Source organism: Rattus norvegicus, chromosome 3, assembly GCF_021556685.1.
Source record: "Rattus norvegicus strain SHRSP/BbbUtx chromosome 3, alternate assembly SHRSP_T2T, whole genome shotgun sequence".
Taxonomy (NCBI): domain Eukaryota; kingdom Metazoa; phylum Chordata; class Mammalia; order Rodentia; family Muridae; genus Rattus; species Rattus norvegicus.
In genome coordinates this window covers 133,593,800-133,616,275 of record NC_141536.1, presented here as the reverse complement: position 1 = coordinate 133,616,275, position 22,476 = coordinate 133,593,800, and the positions used below count along the sequence as shown (strand labels likewise).

The 22,476-nt window shown below is 40.7% G+C and overlaps 1 protein-coding gene across 7 annotated transcripts in view; it reads left to right on the top strand.

The window, feature by feature from the left end:
- Ralgapa2 (Ral GTPase activating protein catalytic subunit alpha 2) overlaps positions 1-22,476 on the top strand; it is a 282,313-nt gene that overhangs the window by 59,931 nt on the left and 199,906 nt on the right. For all 7 annotated transcript variants that reach the window (NM_001421313.1, XM_087651017.1, XM_087651019.1 and 4 more), the window contains 7 exon segments: positions 2,110-2,167; positions 8,982-9,025; positions 10,180-10,357; positions 11,481-11,596; positions 12,787-12,925; positions 14,638-14,837; positions 17,888-18,115. In NM_001421313.1, the coding sequence (NP_001408242.1) occupies positions 2,110-2,167; positions 8,982-9,025; positions 10,180-10,357; positions 11,481-11,596; positions 12,787-12,925; positions 14,638-14,837; positions 17,888-18,115 (963 nt within the window).

The window sequence follows — 22,476 nt, the reverse complement described above, 5'->3', positions numbered from 1 at the left end:
GTCAATGCTGAGAATGTCACTGCACAAATGCATAATATAAAGTGGCAGAAAAAAGGAAACAGGAAAAAAAAGGTCATTTCAAAAATTGCTAGCTTTCTGAATTCTGTCCTAATCTGGTGCCAAAATTCATTTAATGAGTTTTGCATCACCAACTCGACCAACAGTTTTAAGAATTAAGTATACCAATGCAATACAAATGGAATTAAGTACACCAACCAAGGAATATGTAATACTTACGTCCTGAGGAACCTGTAGGAAAAGAGTGAAAATCTTTCTAGCCCATAATTAAACCATTACGATTCAATATGAGCAGAAAACTATGTGCATTTGTTAAAAACAGTACAATTCATAATTCAGGTAGCATTTGCAGCATTGCATGCCGAGTGTGTGCTGTGTGTTTAGAGCCAAGGCTGCAGTGAAGCCGTGCAGTGCAACACAGTCCAGCACTGCCAACGACACCTTGGATTCATTCCATGTTCAATTCTGAATTAAGTTTTGGTTGTTGCATGTTCAGAAACCTTGTACTGTTGCCAACTTTTTTGTGATTCCTATACTGTTAGGTGATCCTATTTGTAGCCCAGTTTAAGAAGCTGGCTTATAGAAAAATGACGTTTTAAGAACGGTATGTGGCTCAGTGGTTGTGCATTTGAATAGTGACCGTGAGGTTCTCTTTTGGGTCCTAGACACCACAGTCCACACATAAACAGATAAACTGGATGTGGACTGTTGGTAAGGGCTGACCTTCGCACCTTCTGGTTGCCTTTTTAAAAGCAAATATTTTTTCATAGTTGTACATGGTGGCCAACACCTTTAATCCGTTCTCAGGAGACAGTGGCAGGTGGATCTCTGTGAGTTCATGGTCAGCTGATACATAATGAGTTCTAAGACAGTCAGGACTACACAGAGATGCTGTCTCAAAAAGGAAAACAAAACTTTTATGTATCTGTGTGTGTGTGTGTGTGTGTGTGTGTGTGTGTGTGTGTGTTTTCCTATGTATACTTCCATGGTGACTACAGGTTACAGTGTGCTCTGGGAAGTCAGAGGATCCTTTTTTTTTTTTTTTTTTTTTTTGTTCTTGCTTTCCATCTAGTTTGAGGCAGGCTCTCTTGTTCACCACTAATTACAGCAAACTAATTTCCAGAGATTGTCTCTGCCTCTTGTATCACTGTAGCATTGCTGGGATTATAGACTCATGCATCTACAGGATGCAAGAATAGGAATTTCATCCCACAATGATCATGTAATGTACTCTTAATGCCATGAGATGTATTTTGGCCATTTGCCTTTTTTTTTTTTTTTTTTTTTAACATTTTAAAGAAAGGTGGCTGCTGGAGCAGTAAAGTGACGTGGTGGGCGAAGGTACTTGCCGCTACTCAGTCCCTGTTACCCATAGTGTAAAGAGAAAATGGACTCCCACAAGTTATTCTCTGACCTACCCTCAATAAAAATATAATGAATATTTTAAGTAGTTATATTAAAATAAAAGGAATCCAAGTATAATTTACCAGAATGTGCTCCAGAGAGTGTGTGTGGGAGTCAATCTCATGGACCTTTTGAATTTTTTTCTTTGCAAACCTAACAAAATCCTTAAAAATTGTTTTAGAATTTCATACATGAATATAATGTATTTTGATTAAATCCCTTTCAAGCCCCTCTCTAATTCCTTCTGTTTCCCTTCCCATACACTTTCCCCTCCCAACTTTATGTTTTTAAACTCATGAATCATTTAATGCTTTTTGTATATGATTATGGGCATAGGACCATCTATTGGAGCATAGGGGCACATTCCTGAAGAAGTCGACTCTCCCAGCAGCCAACTTTTGCTAGTGAGATCAATTTTTATGAGCCCAGTCCTCTTGTGCTTCAGAAATTTGTTCATTATCCACTAATGGGTGCTTTCCTAAGTACAACTTAAAACCTCCTTACAGGCAGTACTTTTATGAGATTCATATATATATATGTATATATATATATACATATATATATATATAAAACATTAATTAACATTTGTTTGTTTGCAAGTTGGGGGGAGGTGAGAAACATGGGCTTATCTAAAATATATATTTCATTTGTTGCTTTTGTTTCTTTTTGTCTTTTTTTATTTTGTAGAAAATACTTCAGTTTCTACCTGAACGAATTTTCTTTCGATGGCATTACCAGAGTATAGGTAAGATGAACACCAATAATGTATTAGTGATATGGGTTTCTACCAATTGAGGTTTTACAATGCTTTATGTAGCTGATATTCCCAAGATAGCTTATAGAAAGAAATAAAGGCTTTGTAATTCAAATCAAGTCCAATTTGAACTTCATAGGAAAGTATCCTTCCCAAAACTAGTTAGGGGGGGGAGGGAAGTGACTATGGGCCTTAAATGGTTCATCTCTATCATGTCTTCTCCACCAAAGACTCAGGGAATGTCTTAGGAGCAGGGTGGGGAGCACTGTGAGAGTCAGAGGTTGAGGAGGACTGTTGTTCCCACGCACCCGTAGTAGCTGCACTTGTTTGCACAAGACCTACACCAGATCAAGCCTGTTAACTTTCTGGAATGGATGACGAAGGGTTAAAAAATATAACAGAGAACACAAAGTTGGGAGGGAGTCAGCAGGAGTTAGAGTAGGGAGGAGGAAATAGGTTTGATCAAAAGAGGTTGTATATATGTATTCAATTCTCAATGAATACATCTTAAAAAGTTAAATCTCAGGGTTGGGGAAGCGCAAGGCCCTGGGTTCAGTCCCCAGCTCCGGAAAAAAAAAAGTTAAATCTCTCTTATTTTAATGTGCCCATTGAGTTGTAGAAGTCCATGAGCTTCCCAGGATCGTGTTAAAGATGCATCCTTTTAGGCTCTAGTCTGACCTTCTGAATATGGCGGTCTCTTAACAAGGGACACAAAAGGATTCCTGTGCACATCAAGTTGAGAAGCACTGATCTAAAGTATTTTCTTAAATAATTGTACATTATTTCTTACAAAAAATAGTTCAAGTCTGTATTATTAATTCATAATTCCTCTATTTGGATACTGTAAGCTGTGCCAACTAGAGGGAACTGAAACAAAGCCAAGCCGTACTATCCCTCCTGCTCAGCTCTTTGCATCTGACAGCACATTTAAAATGCCCAGCCCAACTGGAGTATTCTAGGGTATCCATTGTGAATTCTGCATGTCTTATAAAGAGTTTCTGCTTCACTCCTTTTACCTATGAGAGTCTGCCAGTTGTTACATTTTTTCTTTTGTATCAAATGGCTACATTTGCAGGAGAGTGTGAACCTTAAAATAGAATCTTTATTTGAATATTCACACATTCCAATATTTATTGAGGGAGAGCAAAGAACATGTTACTATTCTTGCTTTAGAATGACCTCTTGCCCCTTGAGTAGATAAATGAGAAAAGTAATTACAGTATAATTGTTGCTGTGAGGGGAACATAGCAGGAAGGGAGAAGAAAGGTTTAATAATTCTGCCCAGGAGAGTAGAGGGATCTTAAAGAGAAGTCACTTCCACTGGAGCCTTGAAAGGTAAACAGGGAGAGCAACGTGCAGTCAAAGAGCCTGAAAAAAGAGTTCCAAGATTCAGAGTACTAAATTTAATTTAGGATTGTTTCTATGAAAGCAGGTAATAAACTCTTATAAAAAACTGAATTCAAGTTTGGTGTTGCAGGTTTAAAGATGGTAAAGTATATATATTATATACACCTACGAAACACAAGGCCTATCATTATCTGAGAGTGTTAATCTTTAAATCTTTCAAATAAGCAAAGAAAGTTTCCCTTTAAATCTGAGCAAGTTTGCCCTAGCATTTCTGCTTAATTGGAGCTTTGCGATTATATATTTAAAGTAAGATAAACATTTTAAAAATGCAGACTATCAGCTAAAGAGGCGCCCTGGGGATTTGCGAGGTTCCGTAGTGTGGGAATGAGAAGCGACTGTGTAGCACCCTTGGCTGTTCAGTAGAATCATTTTAATTTGGCTCGTAGCATTTATCCGCAACCCATACTTGTTTTCTTCAGATGGCACTTCAGGCCGTCTCAAGATTAGTGGGCTTCCCTGGGTGTGAATAAGCATCCTAGAACTCTGAAGGTTAATTTACATTGTGTTGTAAAACTTAACAAATTCTGTGTGCAGTATATAGTATTCTTTAATTTTGTCTGTCATGAAAATAAGTTAAAATTGTTAGCATGATTTGCTTTTTACCCAGTTTGGTAACATGTAATCAATAATGACTAGGGACTTCTGACTTCCTAAGCTGGGATTGCAAACTCCTAATCTTCTGAGCCATTAAAGTCCCCATGGCCTTGTTTCCATGGGGCATGCAAAGATGTCTATATAGAGTAGTCAGATGGTTGAAGTATGATCATTTGTATATAAAGTCCTTCTTATTATTGATGCTTAGTACCCAGTGCTTGAGGCAAATAGAGTTTTTAAAGGTGTTTTTTTGCTATATTAATCAAATCAAGTAGACACTGGCATCTCTAGAGGTCCACATATCTAGGTCTTTAGGCTAAGTATACTTTGGAATCAGACTTGTTTTGAACTGTAAACAAGTGTGCATATACAGATGAGTGCTAGGAGGAGGGAGACCTGAAGCTGGAGTTGGAGTGGTTATAAACAGGCCAGCACTCACAAGAGCAGTTAAGTACTCTTAAGTTTAGATTGGGAATATGTGTATTGATGTAGGAAACATATAATGGAGAACGTTCATGGGAGTTAGTATCTGTAACACCTCTAGGGGCTTTGCAGCAGCCTAACAAAGTGAGGTGTTAGTTTTGGAAGGAATGTTTACTGACTGGAATAACGGAGTCCCAAGTAGCCTAATGTGGCCCTCAGTGTCCAGACAATTGACCATTGCTCTATATAAGGGTTCCTTTCACAGCCTTTTATCTTAGGATTGTTGGTAAGAGGCTGCTAATTTGTCACTATATACACTGACCTGTCTTAACCCTCTGCCATCCTTTCTTACTTGAGTTTGTTAAACAGTTACTTGTTACTTGAGATCTTGACTGAGTTAACCCTAGAAACCCAAACTGTAGTGAAACCCAGGTGTCAGGAGAGTGGTGTGCTGTGACCAACGGCACAGCTTGTCTCCCAGCTGACCCTGGCTTCTCCAGTCAGTGGCTGGTATCCTTGTCCATGGAAGACGTCTATACAATACAGATATTGGACTAGAACCTGGTATTGTAACCCAGTGTAGTTTACTGTCTCATGCTAGAATTGACAGCTCGCTACACAGAAAACCTAAAATGAAAGCAGCCTCCACCCCAAGCTCTCCAGTCTACCTGAGTAGTCATATTCTATCAGAAGGAGGCAGGCAGTGCGAAACATCAGTTGCCACCATGCTGTGTCTGTTTCTTGCTGTCTATAGCAACCAGAGACATTCTGTTTCTCTTAAAACACTTTTAATGGAAGCAATAGTTTGCAGTTTGTCCTTGTTTTGAATTTTATTTTTTATTGGAAGGGTAGCTGTTAAAGGTGTTTGCCACCAAGCCAAATGATCTGAGTTCAACCCCAGGAGCCCGTGGAGAGAAAACTGAAGACTTGTTCTTTAACCTACCCCCCCCCCCCCACACACACACAAATGCAATTTAAGGATAGCATTTTGCTGTAAATCAGTGAAATAGTAAACATATTTCAACTCTGTGTTTTGCAGTATGAAGTAAACATAGATCAGATCCATTACCCAGGTTTATAGAGGCCTTGCTAAGTGATGCTAAACCCGGGACTGAACTCTTTGGAAAGTATCATGGCTGATAGTGAATGCAAAAGTGTTAGCATTTCCTGCAGTCAGCTTTAAGCTTGTAAATTACAGAGGCTAAAGCAGCGCTTGACAGTAATTGAGAGCTGGCAGAGACTGGTGTGTGAAAAATGGTGATGACAGCAGAACAGGATATTTAATGTGAGAGCAGGCTATACTGCTTCCTGGTGTGCCCATGTGATGTCAACAGAGGACTAAGGTTCTGTGAGTATCTGCTTTGAAAGAGGCACCTGTTCGCGAGCATCTACAGAGCATTTCCCACCTGGTTCACAGTATAGTTGTGCCTGTTTGGTTAATGGCTGAAAAGCTGTACTTAGAGAGTTTTATAGCAAAGGTGATTAAAAATAAGCAATCTTTTGGCTTAAAGGGATAGGACTTAGCAAAAAAATTCCTCAATACCATGCAATATTTGGTTATATATTTTATATATGTCATTAATTACTATAATATATTCAACCATTTTTCTTCTATAGTATAAAAACCAAGTGCATAAGTAAACTGAAATGTAATTTTTGACTTTTTAGCACTGTCCCTTGGTTTAGCAGGGTCTACCTGGTGTGCCCCACATCTCAGATGTGGGACATGTGAGCATAACAAGCCTTCCCCTCAGAGTTCTTACCCCACTGGCCCCACCTCTGAGGAGCCTGAGTTGGAGGACCTTTCCTGATTCCCTGTCAGCTAGCTCTCCATCCCATTTCCCACTCGTCCTTCAGGGCTGGGCCTCCTGTACACTCGACACTAGGACTCTCTCATAAGTGCCTTGGCCAGGATGAGCTAACCAGAAGGCCAAGTCCATGTCTCACTTTATGAAGGAGTGTCTGGAGCTAATGCTCCTGTGAGCTTTGAGCCAGTTCTCTTGGCTGAGCTGCTAGCAGCCCCACGGCTTGGCCTTTCTTTCACCTCCTCGTTCATTGAAACCTTGGTTTTCTTGGACACTCATTCCTTCTGTGTCCCTCAGGAACATGCAGATGAGGTCATGGCCTTCCTTCATTTAGTGCTAATTCCAGAATTGTTTTGGTATCCCTCTCCTTGGACTGTGCCAGTTTGGTGCCACATCTTTTCATGTCCTTTTTCTGTGGCTTTGTTCTCTCCTGATCCATCTTGTTACCCATAAGCTCACTGTTCCTCTTCTGTCCTCACGGGGCTTCCTGCCCTTCGTTATCATGTGGGTGGATATCTGTCACAAGCCTCCGTTGTGCTAGGCTCTTACCTAGTTATGTCTGGGCCACCTGTTCTGATTTTTATTTTATAGTTTTAGAAAATAGCTTTATTGAGGGGGGATTGAATAAGCAGAGAATATATATTTATCTATGAATGCAGCATTACCCTCAAAACTTCCTCATTCTCCTTAGCAATCCCTTTGTTCCTTTCTTCTCTACTCCAGCCCAACCACTAATATATTTTCACAAGATTCACTAGATGTGACATTGAAAGTAAAATCCATAAAAGAAAAAATTGATAAATTGGGTTTCTTCAAATCAAAAGAAACTCGTCTGCCCTTGCATTGTCTAGAGTCTTGTTTAGATAGAATCATATAGCATTGTTCTTTTCTGTTTGTTTGGTGTCTGCCTTGGGTTGGGTTACTGTTGCTGTCATGAAACACTGGGACTGAAAGGGGAGGGGGGGTGCTTTGACTTACTTATCCTGATTCAGTAGATTTACATAGTTTACTGAGGGAAACCGAGGCAGGAACTCATACTGGGCAGGACCCTGGAGGCAGGAGCTGATGCTTACTGGTTTGGTCCTCATGGCTTGCTCAGCCTGCTTTCTTATAGAACCCAGAACACACTAGCCCAGGGCATTAGCACTCACAGTGGACGGGTCCTGTCAACACCAATCACCAATTAAAAAAATCCTCTATAGGCTTGCCTATGGCCTGAGGTTATGGAGGCATTTTCTCAGTTTAGGTCCCTTTCTTTCAGATGACAATAGGTTATATCAAGTTGGCATAAGAGTAGCCAGCACAGCATCTTTTATGCTATAATTATTTTGAAATTCATCCATATGGTGTGTACTAATAGTTCGTTCCCTTTTATTTCTGAGTAGAACCGTGTTCCCTTGTGTGGCTTTGCCGACATTTGCTGATCTATTCTTTTGCTGTTCGTATGCAGTTGATTCTCATATTTGGCTTTTATGTGTAAACCTACTGTTAGACATTATGTACAGGTCTTTTTGTGGACAAGCTTTTCTATCTCTTGTACAGTATACTTAGCTGGTAAACTCTTTATAGAGTGGCCATATTATTTAATGTCCAAAGCAATCTCACAGTCTAGTGAACAGCAGTTATTTCAGTCGCTGTTTAGTTTATTGGGAATTGTCTTCTCTCTCTTACCCCTCCTCTCTGTTTCCTCTTTCTGAAACAGAGTTCCTTTGTGTATAGCCCTAGCTGTCCCGGAACTCACCCAGGCTGGCCTCAGACTCCTAGAGATCCACTTGCCTTTGCCCCCAGAGAGCTGCTTCTGAAGGTGTGCGCTAACATGGCTGTGCTTCAACTTTTCAGGTGGTTTCTGTGTATCTTCAGTAACGTGTATATTTCAAAGTTAACATTTAAAAGTTACATTGTTTTATTATTTCTTTTTTTTGATTTTAGAGAGTCCAATAATTTTGGTAGAAGTCTTATCAGACATAATCCTTGGAAATATTTTCTCTATAATTTACTATGTTTCAAAGAATAATGTTTTCAATTTGAAGACACTTAATTTACCAATTTTTATGGGTTACACTTTTTAGTGTCATCTAAGAATTTTAAAAGTATTTTACTTAGTATTCATAGAATACATATAATGTATTTGGATCAAATCTACTCCCCATTCCACTCCTTAAATTCTCCCTTACCTGTTCCACCACTTTCCCCTCCAAACTACATGTACTTTTTCTTAAAAAAATATTGAATCCTTTTACTGCTTCCTGTTAGTGCATAGGTGTTGCTTATACACTGGTGGATGTGTAGGCTCTCAGAGCCCTCATCTCTGAAGAAAACTGACTTTCCCTCAGCAGCCATCAAAAGCCACCAGTGGTTTCAAGCACTCACACATTGGGTGGCTTCCAGTGATTCATCCAGTGCTCTTTTCTGGCTCTGAGGATAACTGCACCCAAAGTGTGCATATATACATGTACATGAATGCATACATATATCACATATACACACACAAATAAAAATAAAAAATAAAGTATTCCCTTATATTTTAAATATTTATCTGTATATTCTATTTCTAATCAGTTGTTTTAAACTTCCAGGCTCAACTTTAAAGAAGCTTTTACACACTGGAAATTCTATTAAGGTAATCCTTTTTATGAAAGTATAATGGAATATCTCTCTAATTTTTATATTTATTTACTTTATTATATGTGCATGAGTGTATTGCTTGTATGTATGTATGTGCATCACATGTGTGCCTAGTGCCAGAAGAGCTCAGAAGAGGGCGTTGGATCCTCTGGAACTTGAGTTATGGATGATTGGGATTAAAGGCCATGGGAATTCTTATAGCATGTTTCATTTGCATCTGATAACACATTTTTCATTCGCATTTACTTATGTATCTTCTTTTATTGACTTTGTTTTAATCATTTAGGAATACACAAAAGGAGCAATGTGTGTTTTTGAATTCTAAAAATAGGGTAGAGATGGAAGTGAGTGTAGAGTAAAGGGGCTGTTTGTTCATTTTCTGTTGGGTGCTGTTCACCACTCGGACTGTGGTGAAGGTACAGGAAGCAGCTGAATGTAGACACACGGTAAGGAAGCTAGAACACGCAGCCAGGTCTTCAGAGCCTCCTTTAGTTCCAAAGAATAGTATGTTAAGGTGACTGAAATTCCGCTCTGCTCTCTCATAGTGTAAATGTGGAAGGAGAATGTCTCTGCCATTGCTCCATGGACAACTGAGCGTTGATGATGGGGAGATGTTGCCTTACAGAATGAAGTGTTATTAATAGTCCAGTGGAAACCAGACTGTGCTTTGTGTGCCTTTATGTGTCTTTATGTGCATGTTAGCTCACTCAGCCCTGCTGTGACTAAGACATAGAGAAGCCAAATGATTTTCCATGCATCATAACCAGAAAGTAGTAGAGGATGGTTTTGAACCCAGGTTCCCTTCTCCAGGACTCAAGCTTTTAACCTTTATGCTGAATTGCATCCTTGTTATTGAGGGAAGAGCCTATGTAATGATAACTTTATCCCCTTCTTTCTCTCCCTCCCTTTCTTTCCCTTCTCTCTCTTTTCTCCTTCTCCTTCTTCTTTCTCTCCTCCTCCCCCCCCCCTTTTTTTTCTGGTCTCTAGGTTGAGATTTTCCTTTTTCAGACTTCTAAATGCTGGGATTACAAGTGTTATCTCACCCTACCCCCCGAGGTTTTCTTTTTTCTTAAGACTGATGCCACATTGCAAATAATTTCTGCAAATCTTTGTTAAATTTTTTTTTTTTGCTTTTAATTCTGTTTTTAGATAAGGTGTGAAGGAATCAGACTGTTTCTTTTGTGGCTTCAAGCACTTCAGACAAACTGTGCAGAAGAGCAGGTGCTGATTTTCGCTTGCCTCGTGCCTGGTTTCCCAGCGGTCTTGTCATCCAGGGGTCCCTGCACGCTGGAGACACTCATCAACCCTAGCCCTAGTGTAGTTGATGGTAAGCAGCATTAGCAGGTGTGGCATGCTGAAAAGACTCCTCTAATTTTCATTTTTTATTTATGTGTACGTGCGTGTATATGCGTGTCTGTAAGCGTATGCCTTGTGCGTATGGGTATATGAGAAGACCAGAAGATGATCTCCCAGGGGTTGGAGTTAGATTGTGAGCCACCTGACATGGGTGCTGGGATCCAAATTTGGTCGTCTGGGAGAGCAGTGAACCCAGCTCTGTTAACTCTGAGACACCTCTCCATTCCCGAATTGCTCTTGAACTTGCCTGAGGCTTTCCTTGGTGTTGATGTGCTTGAATCGAATTGAAGCCCAAAGAGGAATTATTCCTTGTGGTTCACAGAGGATTCCCAAAGATACTATTATCAAAGCCATAGGTTCAACTCACAGTACCCCAAAAGAGGAATAAAAGGCCTGGGGCCAGAGAGTGGTGACATAAACCTGTGATCCTGGCACTGGGCGGGTGAAGGTAGAGGCAGGAGCATCAGGATTTTAAGGTCAGCCTTGATTAGCTAATAAGGCCAGCCTGATTTATATGAGAGACTCTGTCTTAAAACCAGCCAACCAACCAAGCAAACCAGAACAAAAGAGCTGGAGTCTATTTTCTATTAAATTATAATGAGAAAATTCTGAAGTGATGGAAACATGAGTGGAATGCAGGGGAAGACGTACTTCACATGAGTGTTCTGTGTCGGCTGATGAGACTAAAACCTGCCTTCCCAAACCACATCTGTTGTTCTCACCACTATTGCTTTAAGAGACCATTCACCTTACTTTGCCAGCTGTGTTTTTTCTATGTGATATGTCTGAAAGGACCGTAGTGGCCTCATTGGACTATTCATGTTCTGTGAGCAAGAGAGAACTTACTGTGTAACACTTAGCAACATTGGATTTTAGGCTCACCAAGGCAGACTTTGAATGGGAAAGTGTGGTCCAGAGAGAGCGCGAAGCATCTGAGGACCTCTGTACTGGGCCTAAGTCTTGTACATACTGGCTTGAGGTTCAGTTTGAGAAGTTTCAGGAGCTGCATAAATGGGTCGTAATAAAGCCCATTTTAAAACCTTATTTAAAATTCAGCTGTAGTGAGTATGCTCTCATTATTTTCTACCTTTCAGCAAAAATATACCCAGAGGAAATCACCCCACTTCTGCCGGCTGTATCAGGGGAGAAGATCGCTGAGGACCAAACCTGCTTTTTTCTTCAAATACTGTTGAAATACATGGTTATTCAGGTCAGAAAAGAATCATAGCTGTTTCACTGATGGGCTTATTTTCATAGGACGGGGAGCTACTGCCTCTTTTCTTTCTGTATGTCTGTATTGCTTTCCCTCAGGCAATCTTATGTAGTGATTCATTAAACGCAGGGCTTGCATTGTTGCTGGGCCACTTTAGCAAGACATGGTGTGAGTACTTTTTGTATGAATTATTGAAGGTATTTTTACTTTATAAAATATATAAATACACATACATGTATATGTCTGTGTATATATTTTAGCGATTTTATACGCAAATGCAGTATATTTACATCATGTTCATGCCTCCTGCATCTCCCCTTCCTCCCTCATCCTTCCAACTTCCTTTTTTTTTGTTTTTGAGTCAGGGTCTCGCTGTGTAGCTCTGGCTGGCCTGGGACTTACAGACCAGGCTGACCTTGATCTCCATCCACCTTCCTAGTATGTCACTTCACCCAGCTCCTCTTTAGCATCACCCACTGCATACAGTTCGAGCTGCCCAGATGGGCATCTACTGGGTCATGGGCGGCCTACCATGGGCCACACTGCTAAGAAAACTGATTCTCCCCCAGCAGCTGCCACCTGCCAACAGCTCCTCCTCTGGCCATTTGCGAGTGTTGACTGGCTTGACTTTGTGCAGGCATCCACAGCTGCTGTGACAGGCCCTGCGTGTCTAGGCAACAACTATTTGTCGTAGTCCTTCTTGCCCTCTCATGTTTAGAATATTCTATCCCCTCTCCCAAGGTTCCTGAGCTATAGGGAAAGCAGTAGTGCAGGTGTTCTTTTGGGGGCCTGAGCATCTGCAGCCACTGTTCTCTATGCTGAGAGCAGTTCTGAGCTGGTGTAGCAGCCACCATCCGCTGGATGGAGCTTCTCTGATGAGGACTGTGAGTGCACGCATCTGTAGGAAACAGTAAACGTATTTGGACGGTGGTTTGATAGTGTGTCCCTTTAGCAATGTAAGTAGGATCTGCCATTGGGCCTTTGCCATGTCATGGGTTCTTGGCCAGGTTTACAATACCTGCAGTTCTTATCCTCATTTTGAGCTTTGCTGAGATACAGTTTCTTTATATTATTACCAATATTGTTATTTATAAATTTACAATAGGAATTTTAGTAATATTTCCTGTTTTTATATATTAATGTAAACTGTAAATATGTGAATTTTCTTTCTCACATATTATCTAAAGGCTGCAAGTTTGGAGTGGAAGAATAAGGAGAATCAAGATACTGGTTTTAAATTTCTTTTTACATTGTTCCGAAAGTATTATCTTCCTCATTTGTTTCCATCATTTACTAAGTTAACCAACATCTACAAACCTGTACTTGGTAAGTACTGTCTGATTCCGTATGGGTGTCACCCACAGAGAAGCTGTACAGCAATCCTGTGACAGTTCTAAAGCAAACTGGTCACTTTACGTTCATACTGAATGGTAATAAGTTGTGCGAAGTTAAAGCTACCTAGTCAACGATTCAACTATGTGAAATGGAAATAAAGAATGCTATGGTGTCTGTAAAAATAAAATGTTATAATATTTTTGTATGTTTGCTACTTTTTAATGTCATGTTTTGCTTATTCAGTCTCCTCTTACATGTGGTAAGGTTTAGTGATGCCCACACCCTGCTCAGTGACTAGGTAGGCCACCCAGGGCACAGAGCTGCTGGAGGAGTGCACTTTATGCTGGGGCTTTTACCTACTAGGACATTGACAGGCACTTATAGGGGAGATGTTTTTGTGATGGGACAGTCTACAAATAGGAAGCCTCCAGAATACTGGGAAACAGAAAAGAACATTTAACTTAGTCTCTAAAGTTAACCTTTTATAAGAAATTATGATTCATAGGTGAAAGTGGTGAAAAGTGGTTATAAATCTTCTCCCTATAAAAACAGAAATTAGTTAGATGGGTAATTAAGAGCAGCTTTGGAGAAGGAGAGGTCACAAGGAACTATACTCTGCCTGCAGGACATATGCAAATAATTCAACACATGCGCGCGCGCGCGCACACACACACACACACACACACACACACACACACTCATAAAAAGAAATGGACATCACAAAAGAGAGATTAGCTGAAACCTGGTGCATTTTTAAAAATGTAGAGGTACTGGGACCTGTGTTTTGTTATATACATTTTTTTTCCAAAATTTGTTTCTGACTTTGTGTTATATGTGTTCATTATACAAACACTATACATTGCTGATATTGCTAGGTTGAAAGTTATATATTAAAACTGGTCATGGTGGCCCATAACTTCAGTTTTAGGGCTTGGAAACTTGAGGCAGCAGCGGAATTGTGAAATAGAAGCCAATCTTAACTATATACAGAGATTCTGTAATGAGAAAGAAGTAACAAAAAGTTATTTATTGTCAATATATTTTGCCTCATTAAGGTACTCCAGAAATATAAGAAGTAGTTAAGATATGAGGTAGGACTTACAGCAATTCATGTCTCAAATCTGGCCATACAGTATCCATATTTGTTGAAACTTAAGGACTGAATCTCTCTTTTGAAAAGGTGGTACCTGAGACTTCAAAGGTGAAGCATGAGTTTCTGAGTTCATTTAGATGAAAAGTCTTGGCTTCCTGAGTTTAGCAATCACAGATTTGTACCACCATGTCTAGCTTCAGATATTTTTGAAGTTCATGTATACTTTTACATTTGTTTCAGTCATAAAATAACATTAAATTAGGTATACTAGAAAGGAAGATACATTCACTACTATAGTCTCAAATAATTGTAAAAAATTGTTAACAAGAGTGGTTAGTGTGGCTATTTACTACTGTCATATGTAGGCAATAGTGGCCCCCTCTCTTTATTCATATAGAAAGGCAGAATCAGAATCAAACCTGCTAGAACATGCTATTTTTAAACATTTATAGGTTGGTTGTTTTTATTGCTATCCAAACAACCAAATATGTTTATTAATTGGAACAGTTCATAGGGATTATGTAATGTAAAGAATCACTAACTTAATTGCATTTTCTTCCTTCCTTCCTTCCTTCCTTCCTTCCTTCCTTCCTTCCTTTCTTTCTTTCAGAAATCCCCCATTTGAGACCAAAGCCACTATATGTTACTGTAACTCGAGATAATGAAACAATTTACAGTACAAAAATTCCATACATGGCAGCTCGTGTTGTCTTCATTAAATGGATTGTAACCTTCTTTTTGGAAAAGAAGTATCTGACCGCAACACAGAACACTAAAAATGGAGTTGACGTATTGCCTAAAATCATCCAGGTATGACAGCCATCATCTTAACATCTCTTTCTCCTGCATAATAAACACAGCAGCACATTACAAAGTAATTGTTAGAGCTATGGCTTTTGTAGGTTTGATTTACTGGCTCACTTGTCTGCAGGCCTGAGGTTTCTCAGAGGGAGCTTTGGTCAGAAGCATTTCCTGTGCAGTATTGGAATTGCTATAAGCAGGTAGTTTCAGGGGCAAGCAACATTCTGAGACTCTAGCTCTTGTGGGTACTCCCTGCCTCCCTTCTTTCTCCTTCTAAGTGTTGTGTTTTCTGAGCACAGGCACAGGGTCCTGCCTTTCCTTCACCAGTTGGAAGGCCCTCATGTTATGTAGCTGTGGCCTATGGAGAGTGCCCCATGCAGCCTCGGGCATCTCACAGAGGGCTGCTCAGGATCCTGGGGTAGCTGTTGCTTTATGATGCTGTTCCTAGAGAGAAGGCTGCCTTTCTTTGAGGCCTTCAGAAAAGACTTCTCAGGTAGGGGGGCCTTCAGGGTGTATACTTGGTAGAGAACTACTGTTTTCAGAGCTGAGCGATCAGTCACATCACTGGGGGGTCATGGCTTCGTGTAGGTTGGTTATTGTTGTTTCTTGTCCCCAAGAACAGGGCCAGCAAGTGTAGTGCACTTATCGAAGGTTTGCTGATGTCAAGGAGGCTCCAGAAATAGGACCTTGCTCCAAGCTGGAAAAACACATACCCTGGGGGAGGCAGATCAGTACTTGCTGTATTTCAAGGTCATTGGTGCCTTGGCAGAAGGAGGATCGCCAAGCAGTTTATAGCCTGTGGATCCATTATAGAGAACTTACTGGAGACCCAGAGGGCAAACTTGTTTTCAAAAGAATCTCAGAGATAGAAGTACAGTAAGAACAACAAAGGTTTTGCTGAGAGAGAGTTTAAAACAACCCGAAACCCCTTAACTTTGTACTTTGAAAGAAGATAAAGTGAAAACGGTCATGAGTATATTTGTCTCCTCAAAGTTTTTAATTTCAGATCTGAAATACAATACTCTTTCATACATTTCAAGCGGGTGAGCCAGGTGTGGTGGCACACACCTTTGATCTGAGTCTCTGGACGTGGAGGCAGGAGAATCTCCTTGAGTTTGAGACCAGCCTGATCTATGAAGGATGTTCCAGGACAGCTGGGCTATACAGAAACCGTGTGTCAAAAACAAACAAACAAAAAAACCTCCTGCCATTATTAAGGTGGTCAAAACTGTTTTCAAACAGTATACTAGTTTTATAAAAGACTTTAAGTTCTGTTTCACACAGATTTCACATTTTTGTTACAAAGTACTTTTGCTGTATATGCAGAGTTTTTGGTTTTCTGTTCCCGGACTGAAACCGTGTCCTCTTCTTGGTCTAGAACTAGTACTTTCGACAGGGGAGAAAAATCAGCTAACGATGTGCATCCTTAGCTTCCCTAGCACTAGGTAAATCTGGGCCTAACAGACTTTCTGGTTCCATTGTTAGTTGGCTCCTTGTCACTGTGCCAAGAATACCTGAAATAGTCAACTTAAAACAATTTACTGTTGGTTCATACTTTTAGAGGTTGGAGTCTGTGGTCAGTTAGTTCTGTGAGTTTGGTTTTGTCTACCAGGGATTTAAAAAACATTGAGACAGCAAGGCAGCTGAGCGTGTTTACTTGCATAACTCGTTAGTTATATGAATAAAACCACTTTTACTAATTCTGAGACAGTTCTCCCAGTGAGCCACAGGCCAGTGGAGACAACAGTGATATATACAAGCTGACAACTGGAGAATGTTAAATATGTGTCGGTTGACTCCTGCTCTAGGACTCTCTGTTCTTGAACCTTGCAGAGGCAGAGTGGTTCAGAGGGCACCAGGGTGGCAGGGAGATTGAGGTAAGGAATAAGTGGCAGTGTGTAGTTCTCTGAGCCATGGCAGTGCTGGCCTGGTCATGGTAGGTTGCTTGTTTCACTTTTAAGTCTTCTGTAAGTACCGGAGGACTAAACATCGTCTCTGCGTTGACTCTCAGGATGGTCCCATGCCAACAACAGCTTCAAATTCAAATCGATCCTAGTGCATGGAAGCCAGATCTTCTAGAGCCCGTTCCTCACAATTGTACAGCCAGTGCTAGGCAATCTTCTTGGAATGGAGCTATGTTCACTGATGCAGCATAACTCTGCATACTAGTCAATTCATAAAACCACCTCAAAACTTAGCGTCTGACAGCAGAACCCCTTAACATTATGTTTTGTTTTTACTTAGTGGGATAGGATCTGACTTGAGACTTCTGATGTATTTCATGGGCTCTTGGGAGGTGATCTTTATCTGGTGAATGGTTGGTCTGGAGGATCTGAGGTGACTTCATCCACAAGCCTGTTAGTGTTAGTTGGAGAGAAAACTGGCTTCTGTGGAACCAGTCTGTGCTATCTCACTAACAAGACATTGGATTTCTTATCTGGCCACTGGGGCCTCCAAAAGCAATGCTTTAAGAAATGGAAAATGTTAACTGCTAGCCTTTTGAGCCTGGGCCAGGTGATTCTCTACACTTTTGTTATAAGCAGCCTCCCAAGTTTTCACACCTCTGTGACAGTAGAGTAAGTGTGTAAGTATAGAACCCTGATGCGATGATGGCATACATTGCACTTACACATTAACTTATTCTGTGATTTCACAAATGCAAATTAAACTTTTTAGCTGACAGGGTTTCACAGTCCTCTTTCCTGAAATAACTTAGTAGTTTTCCTGTTAAAGTCACTGAGTCCAGGAAGGATTATTTGGTTAATTAGGAAATTGGTAAGTAGAGGTTTAGGTGTCCATGCTTGACGCCACTGCTGATGGACAGCGTACAATACCCTGTATAACTGGCGGTCATCAGAGTACTTGGAAACAAGGCAAGCCCTGGGAGGAGGGGTGGATCAGTGGCAGAGCACGTGCTTACATTTATGAGATTGTGCATTCCTTCTCTAGTCCTGCAACATTCACAAAACCCCAAAGGTAATGAGCCAGGTAAGACCCAGTTTGCTAGGTGCTGGCGAGTGAGGCTGTGGATTGCTGAGCCCTGTGATGACATTTTCCAGACTGTTGGTGGTGGTGCAATACAAGAAAAGGTGCCAGAGCTGGATGGTGCCGGGGCCACAGAGCAGGACAAAAGCCATTCTAACAGTAGCACCTTGTCCGACCGAAGACTCAGCAACTCCAGTCTCTGTAGCATTGAAGAGGAGCATCGGACAGTGTATGAAATGGTGCAGCGGATCCTCCTGTCTACACGCGGTTACGTGAATTTTGTGAATGAAGTATTTCGACAGGTCAGTGTGTGTTATGCAGGCATACAGTTGATGGCATCTTTGTTCTTGTTAGTCAGATTTCCATTGCTCTAACACATGCACAGGGGCGTCAGTTTAAATACAGGTGTATTTTGTCTCACTTCCAAGGGTCTTAGTCCAGGGTCACTTGGTCCTGTTGCTCTGGGACTCTGGCAGGACAGCATATTAAAGTAGAAACAGGAAGCAGATGAGGCCCATTTACCTCATGGATGGGTGCAAAAAGGAGAGATCAAGAGATTCAAATCCTACAATTCTCTGAGGGCACACCCTGCCATGACCTGTAATATCCCACTATATCACACCTCTTAAAGTTTATGCCACTTCCTTGTGGTGCCAAGCCAGGAGCAAGTCACGAATGCACTTAGGGGAAGATTGGCGTATTCCAGATGCAAACTGTAGCATTATGGTTCTACTTACAACATGGTAAGCAGTAGTATTGATGGTTGGGCCCAAGTTACAGAACTAAATAATGGCCCTTCCAGTCCTACTTGTAGTTTGGGACAAGTTTTTCTGATTCACATTATTTTTTCATCTGTATAACAAAGGAAAATTCAAAAATACTTTTACGCTCCCATAGCAAACTCAGCTTGGAGGTTGGTGGGTAGACCTAATGAACCCAGTGTTCCGAGCGTTAGTGCTCACATAGCCCACAGGCGCTTTCAGAGAGATGTACTTTCCCCATGTTGTTACGTGACATGAATGGATGTATGTATATAAATGTGTGTCATAAGAGAAAAGAGCTGGATGAGAAAGGGCGGGCGTAAAGGAGAGAAAGTCTTCATCCAGGACCCCGGAATAACACAACTTAGGTAAGAAAGGAAGAGCTGGGAATTGCTGAAGTAGAAAGCAGGAATGAGCAGCGAGGGAAAGAAAAGGAAGTGATCAGGACGGGCTGCTGTCGAGCGATGCCAGAGGTTTGCAGCAGGCTTGTTCCTGAGCAGGACACAGCAACATCTGGGATCAATTTTATGTGGCATTTTATGGCTAGCCAGTTTTACTACATTACAGAAGAAGCATTGAAGGAGAAGTGTACCTCTGAACAGTGATTAGAAGCTGTCATCCCAGTGTTTGGGAGGTGGCAGCAGGAGGACCAGGACTTTAATCCAAGCTTCAGCTACATGGCTAGTTTGACATTACTCTGGGCTACATGGAACCTTGTCTCAGAAAACTAAGTAAGTCACTAAATGCATCATTATCAGAAATTGATTAGGATTCATACTGCATAGGCTTGTTTGGTTTTGTATTTAGCAAGTCTTTTTACCTTGGTTCCATAGCTGCGCTGGATGTTGTCACACTGTGTGTGAGATTGAGTAGCTTCCGGAAGGTATCCCAAAGCGCGCGCGCTCTCTCTTGCTCTCTCTCTCTCTCTCGCTCTCTCTCTAATTCTTTAAAAATAATGAGTGTGGATTTGTTTGTTTGTTTTGACTTGTCCATGTGGCCAGAGATTAGCTGAGTAGAACAATCCTAGGTCTCTCTTACCCTTAGGAATTTGTAAGCCAAGCCTTTCTCACTGTACGAATCAGAGCCAGGAAGACTTTATAAGGACTTTGGACTTGGGTTCTAAAGTTGAAGCTTTGGCATGAGTACATTTAACATTTTAAAAACAATAATTTTTGCAGTAAGCAAGAAGTTGTAACACAAATAAATACATACTAGAAGAGGAGAAAAGAGAATTGGAAATGAAAAATAGTAATAATCAGGATGTTTATTGAATTAGAGAAGAAAAGCTCAGTGTATATAGTCTTAATAGCAGAACGGAGGCAGCAGAAGATAGACTAAATCAGGTAAAGAAATGATCTTGCACAGACCTCAGAGTGACAGGGCTAAAAACTGGGACAGGTTGAAGCGGAGTCTAATGAGCAGGCCTGAGATAGCTGGCTTCTCTCCCAGCTCTCTTCTGTGTTGTGTGTTTTCTGTCTAATGAGAGTATCCTGCTATAGCTATAGATGTTCCTTCCTTTTCCTTTGAAAGTCTGAGCATTTGCAGTATTTTTGCACAAGCATCAGTTGCAGCATAACTGCATGCACAAACTAGAGAAGGGAGCCTTAATTGAGAAAATGGCTTATTAAGATTCAGCTGCAGGCAAGCCTGGGCATTTTCTTAATCAGTGATTGATGTGGGCGGTCCCAGCCCATTATGGGTGGGGCCATCCCTGGGATCTATAAGAAAGCATGCTGAGGGAAACATACAGAGCAACCAAAGAAGCCGAATTCTTCCCTGGTCTCTTCATCAGCTCCTGCTCCATGTTCCTACCCTGTTTGAGGATCTGTCCTGACTTCCTTAAGTAATGAACAGTGACGGGAATGCGTTAAACCCTTCTTCTTTCTCTCTGACATGCTTTTGGTTTCGGTGCTTATCATGGCAATAGAAACAAAGACTAATACAATACAGAAAGTCAAGTCTCGTTGCTCCCTGGTGAAACCACTCATTTGAGAGAGAAGGTGATGGAAAAAAAAAAAACAAAAAAAACCCAACACTTTATTGGCAACAAGTTGGAAGATGAAGACTCTTGTGTGTCTTAGAAAAATAAGCCGTCTTGTGAGGGGTTGCAGCTACAAGGCTCCATACATAGTGATTTTGGGCATGAGCATGGGTGGGTAGGCCTTTGAATTTGGCACGAATGACAGTATTTCTGCATTTTGGGTAGTTTGCTTTTTTGACACACAGACTGTTGTTACCCATAAGTCACCAGAGATTCTGAGTTCGTTCTGCAAATTTTAAGAAAAGTTGCTGATTAAATAGCTTTATGTCCCGTGCCATTTTAAGTCCTTTCCACAGGAATAGCTAACTCTGCAGTTACAAAAGTGTATAGCAGGCATGTTTCATCACAGGGTAGCCAAAAAGCAGCTACTCTGGAGAATCAGGGAAGACAGCTGAAAGAACAAATTTCCCTGAGCAAGACAGTGAAGTGTAACATTTCACAGAGGGAAGAATTTAACCCACCAGGTAACTTCAGCCAGAGCCGTCCTCTGTAGCAAAGCTGGTAGGTGATCTACAGTTGACTGTTCAACTGTGTGATCACCACACTTAGTGATTAGTCTAGCCACGAAGCCAGATTAATTTAGTTAAATTTTCTTCTTTGTAGCATCAGAATACATTTTAGTTGCTATGCATTCCTATAAATTGAATAGTTTATTGTTAAGAAGCTTTTGCGGTTTTTTAAATTTATTTTTAAAGTTAAGGTTTAATGACATCATTTCCTTGTTGCCCTTTCTTTCTATAACCCATCTCCTATCTATCCTCTCTTCACCACCCCCTCTGTGTCCCTCTTCCCTCTCCCATCTCCTTTTCCAACTGATAGCCACCCGGGAAAGGATAATTCTCCCTCTCAGCAGCTACTCCTTGTAGTTCTTTATCTAGGAGTGGGACTCCATGAGATTGCCTCCTTTCCAAACTACCATGTCGATCAATGTTGCTGTTGATAATGTCATTGTTCAGGCTTTGTTGAAACTGTAAAGATACAGTCTCAAAGCAGACTTCCGGGTTATCTGGCTTTTACAATCTTTTCATCCTCCTTCAGTGGCGTTCCCTGAGCCTTATGGGTAGGAGTTGTATTAAAGATGTATCTGCTGGGGCTGGACCCCTCACAGTACATTCATCTAGTTGTGTCCACAGTTTTCTGTGATGGCCATGGTCTAATTTTATAAGTTGAATGTTTTCAAAGTCTGTCTTGTGTAGTGTTACTATGTTGTCTTCTGGTGTCTGCATGACAAATATTTTTTTCTCCTTTTTACTATCTACATCTCAACGTACATATGCTTTGGATTTCCTCTTACAAATTCCATGTGGTTTTTTTTTTAAAACTTTTTCTTAAATACAATGTTATGCAACCTCTTGTCTTTTGATTACAGCTTTATTCTACTTCAGTGTAACATAGAAACTGCTTTTCTTGGATGTACATCAACAGTCTTACCTTTTACATTCTAACTGTACTGAGGGTTTTTTTTTTTGGCTAGCTGTCCCTTTTTCCTCCAGTATTTATATGTGTGGTAGGTATTACACCCTCCTGCAATTGTTTAAAAGCTGGAGAACATCATGTCTCTCCAACATCTCAGCTTATAGAACTGCTATATATTTGAAGTATATATTATAAAATGAATACATGTATGTATACCATACTTTTCAGAAAACACACACACACACACACACACACACAGAGAGACACACACACACACATACACCCTACTCATTTAGAATTCTACAAATGCCCTTTTTGTCAAATTTCTGACCTAGGATACTTTCTCTTTATATCTCAAGGATAATTTTTAGTACTTCCCTTAGTTTGTGACTGTTGGTAACAGATTTTCTTATCTGAAAATGCCTGTCTTTTGCTTTCATGTTTG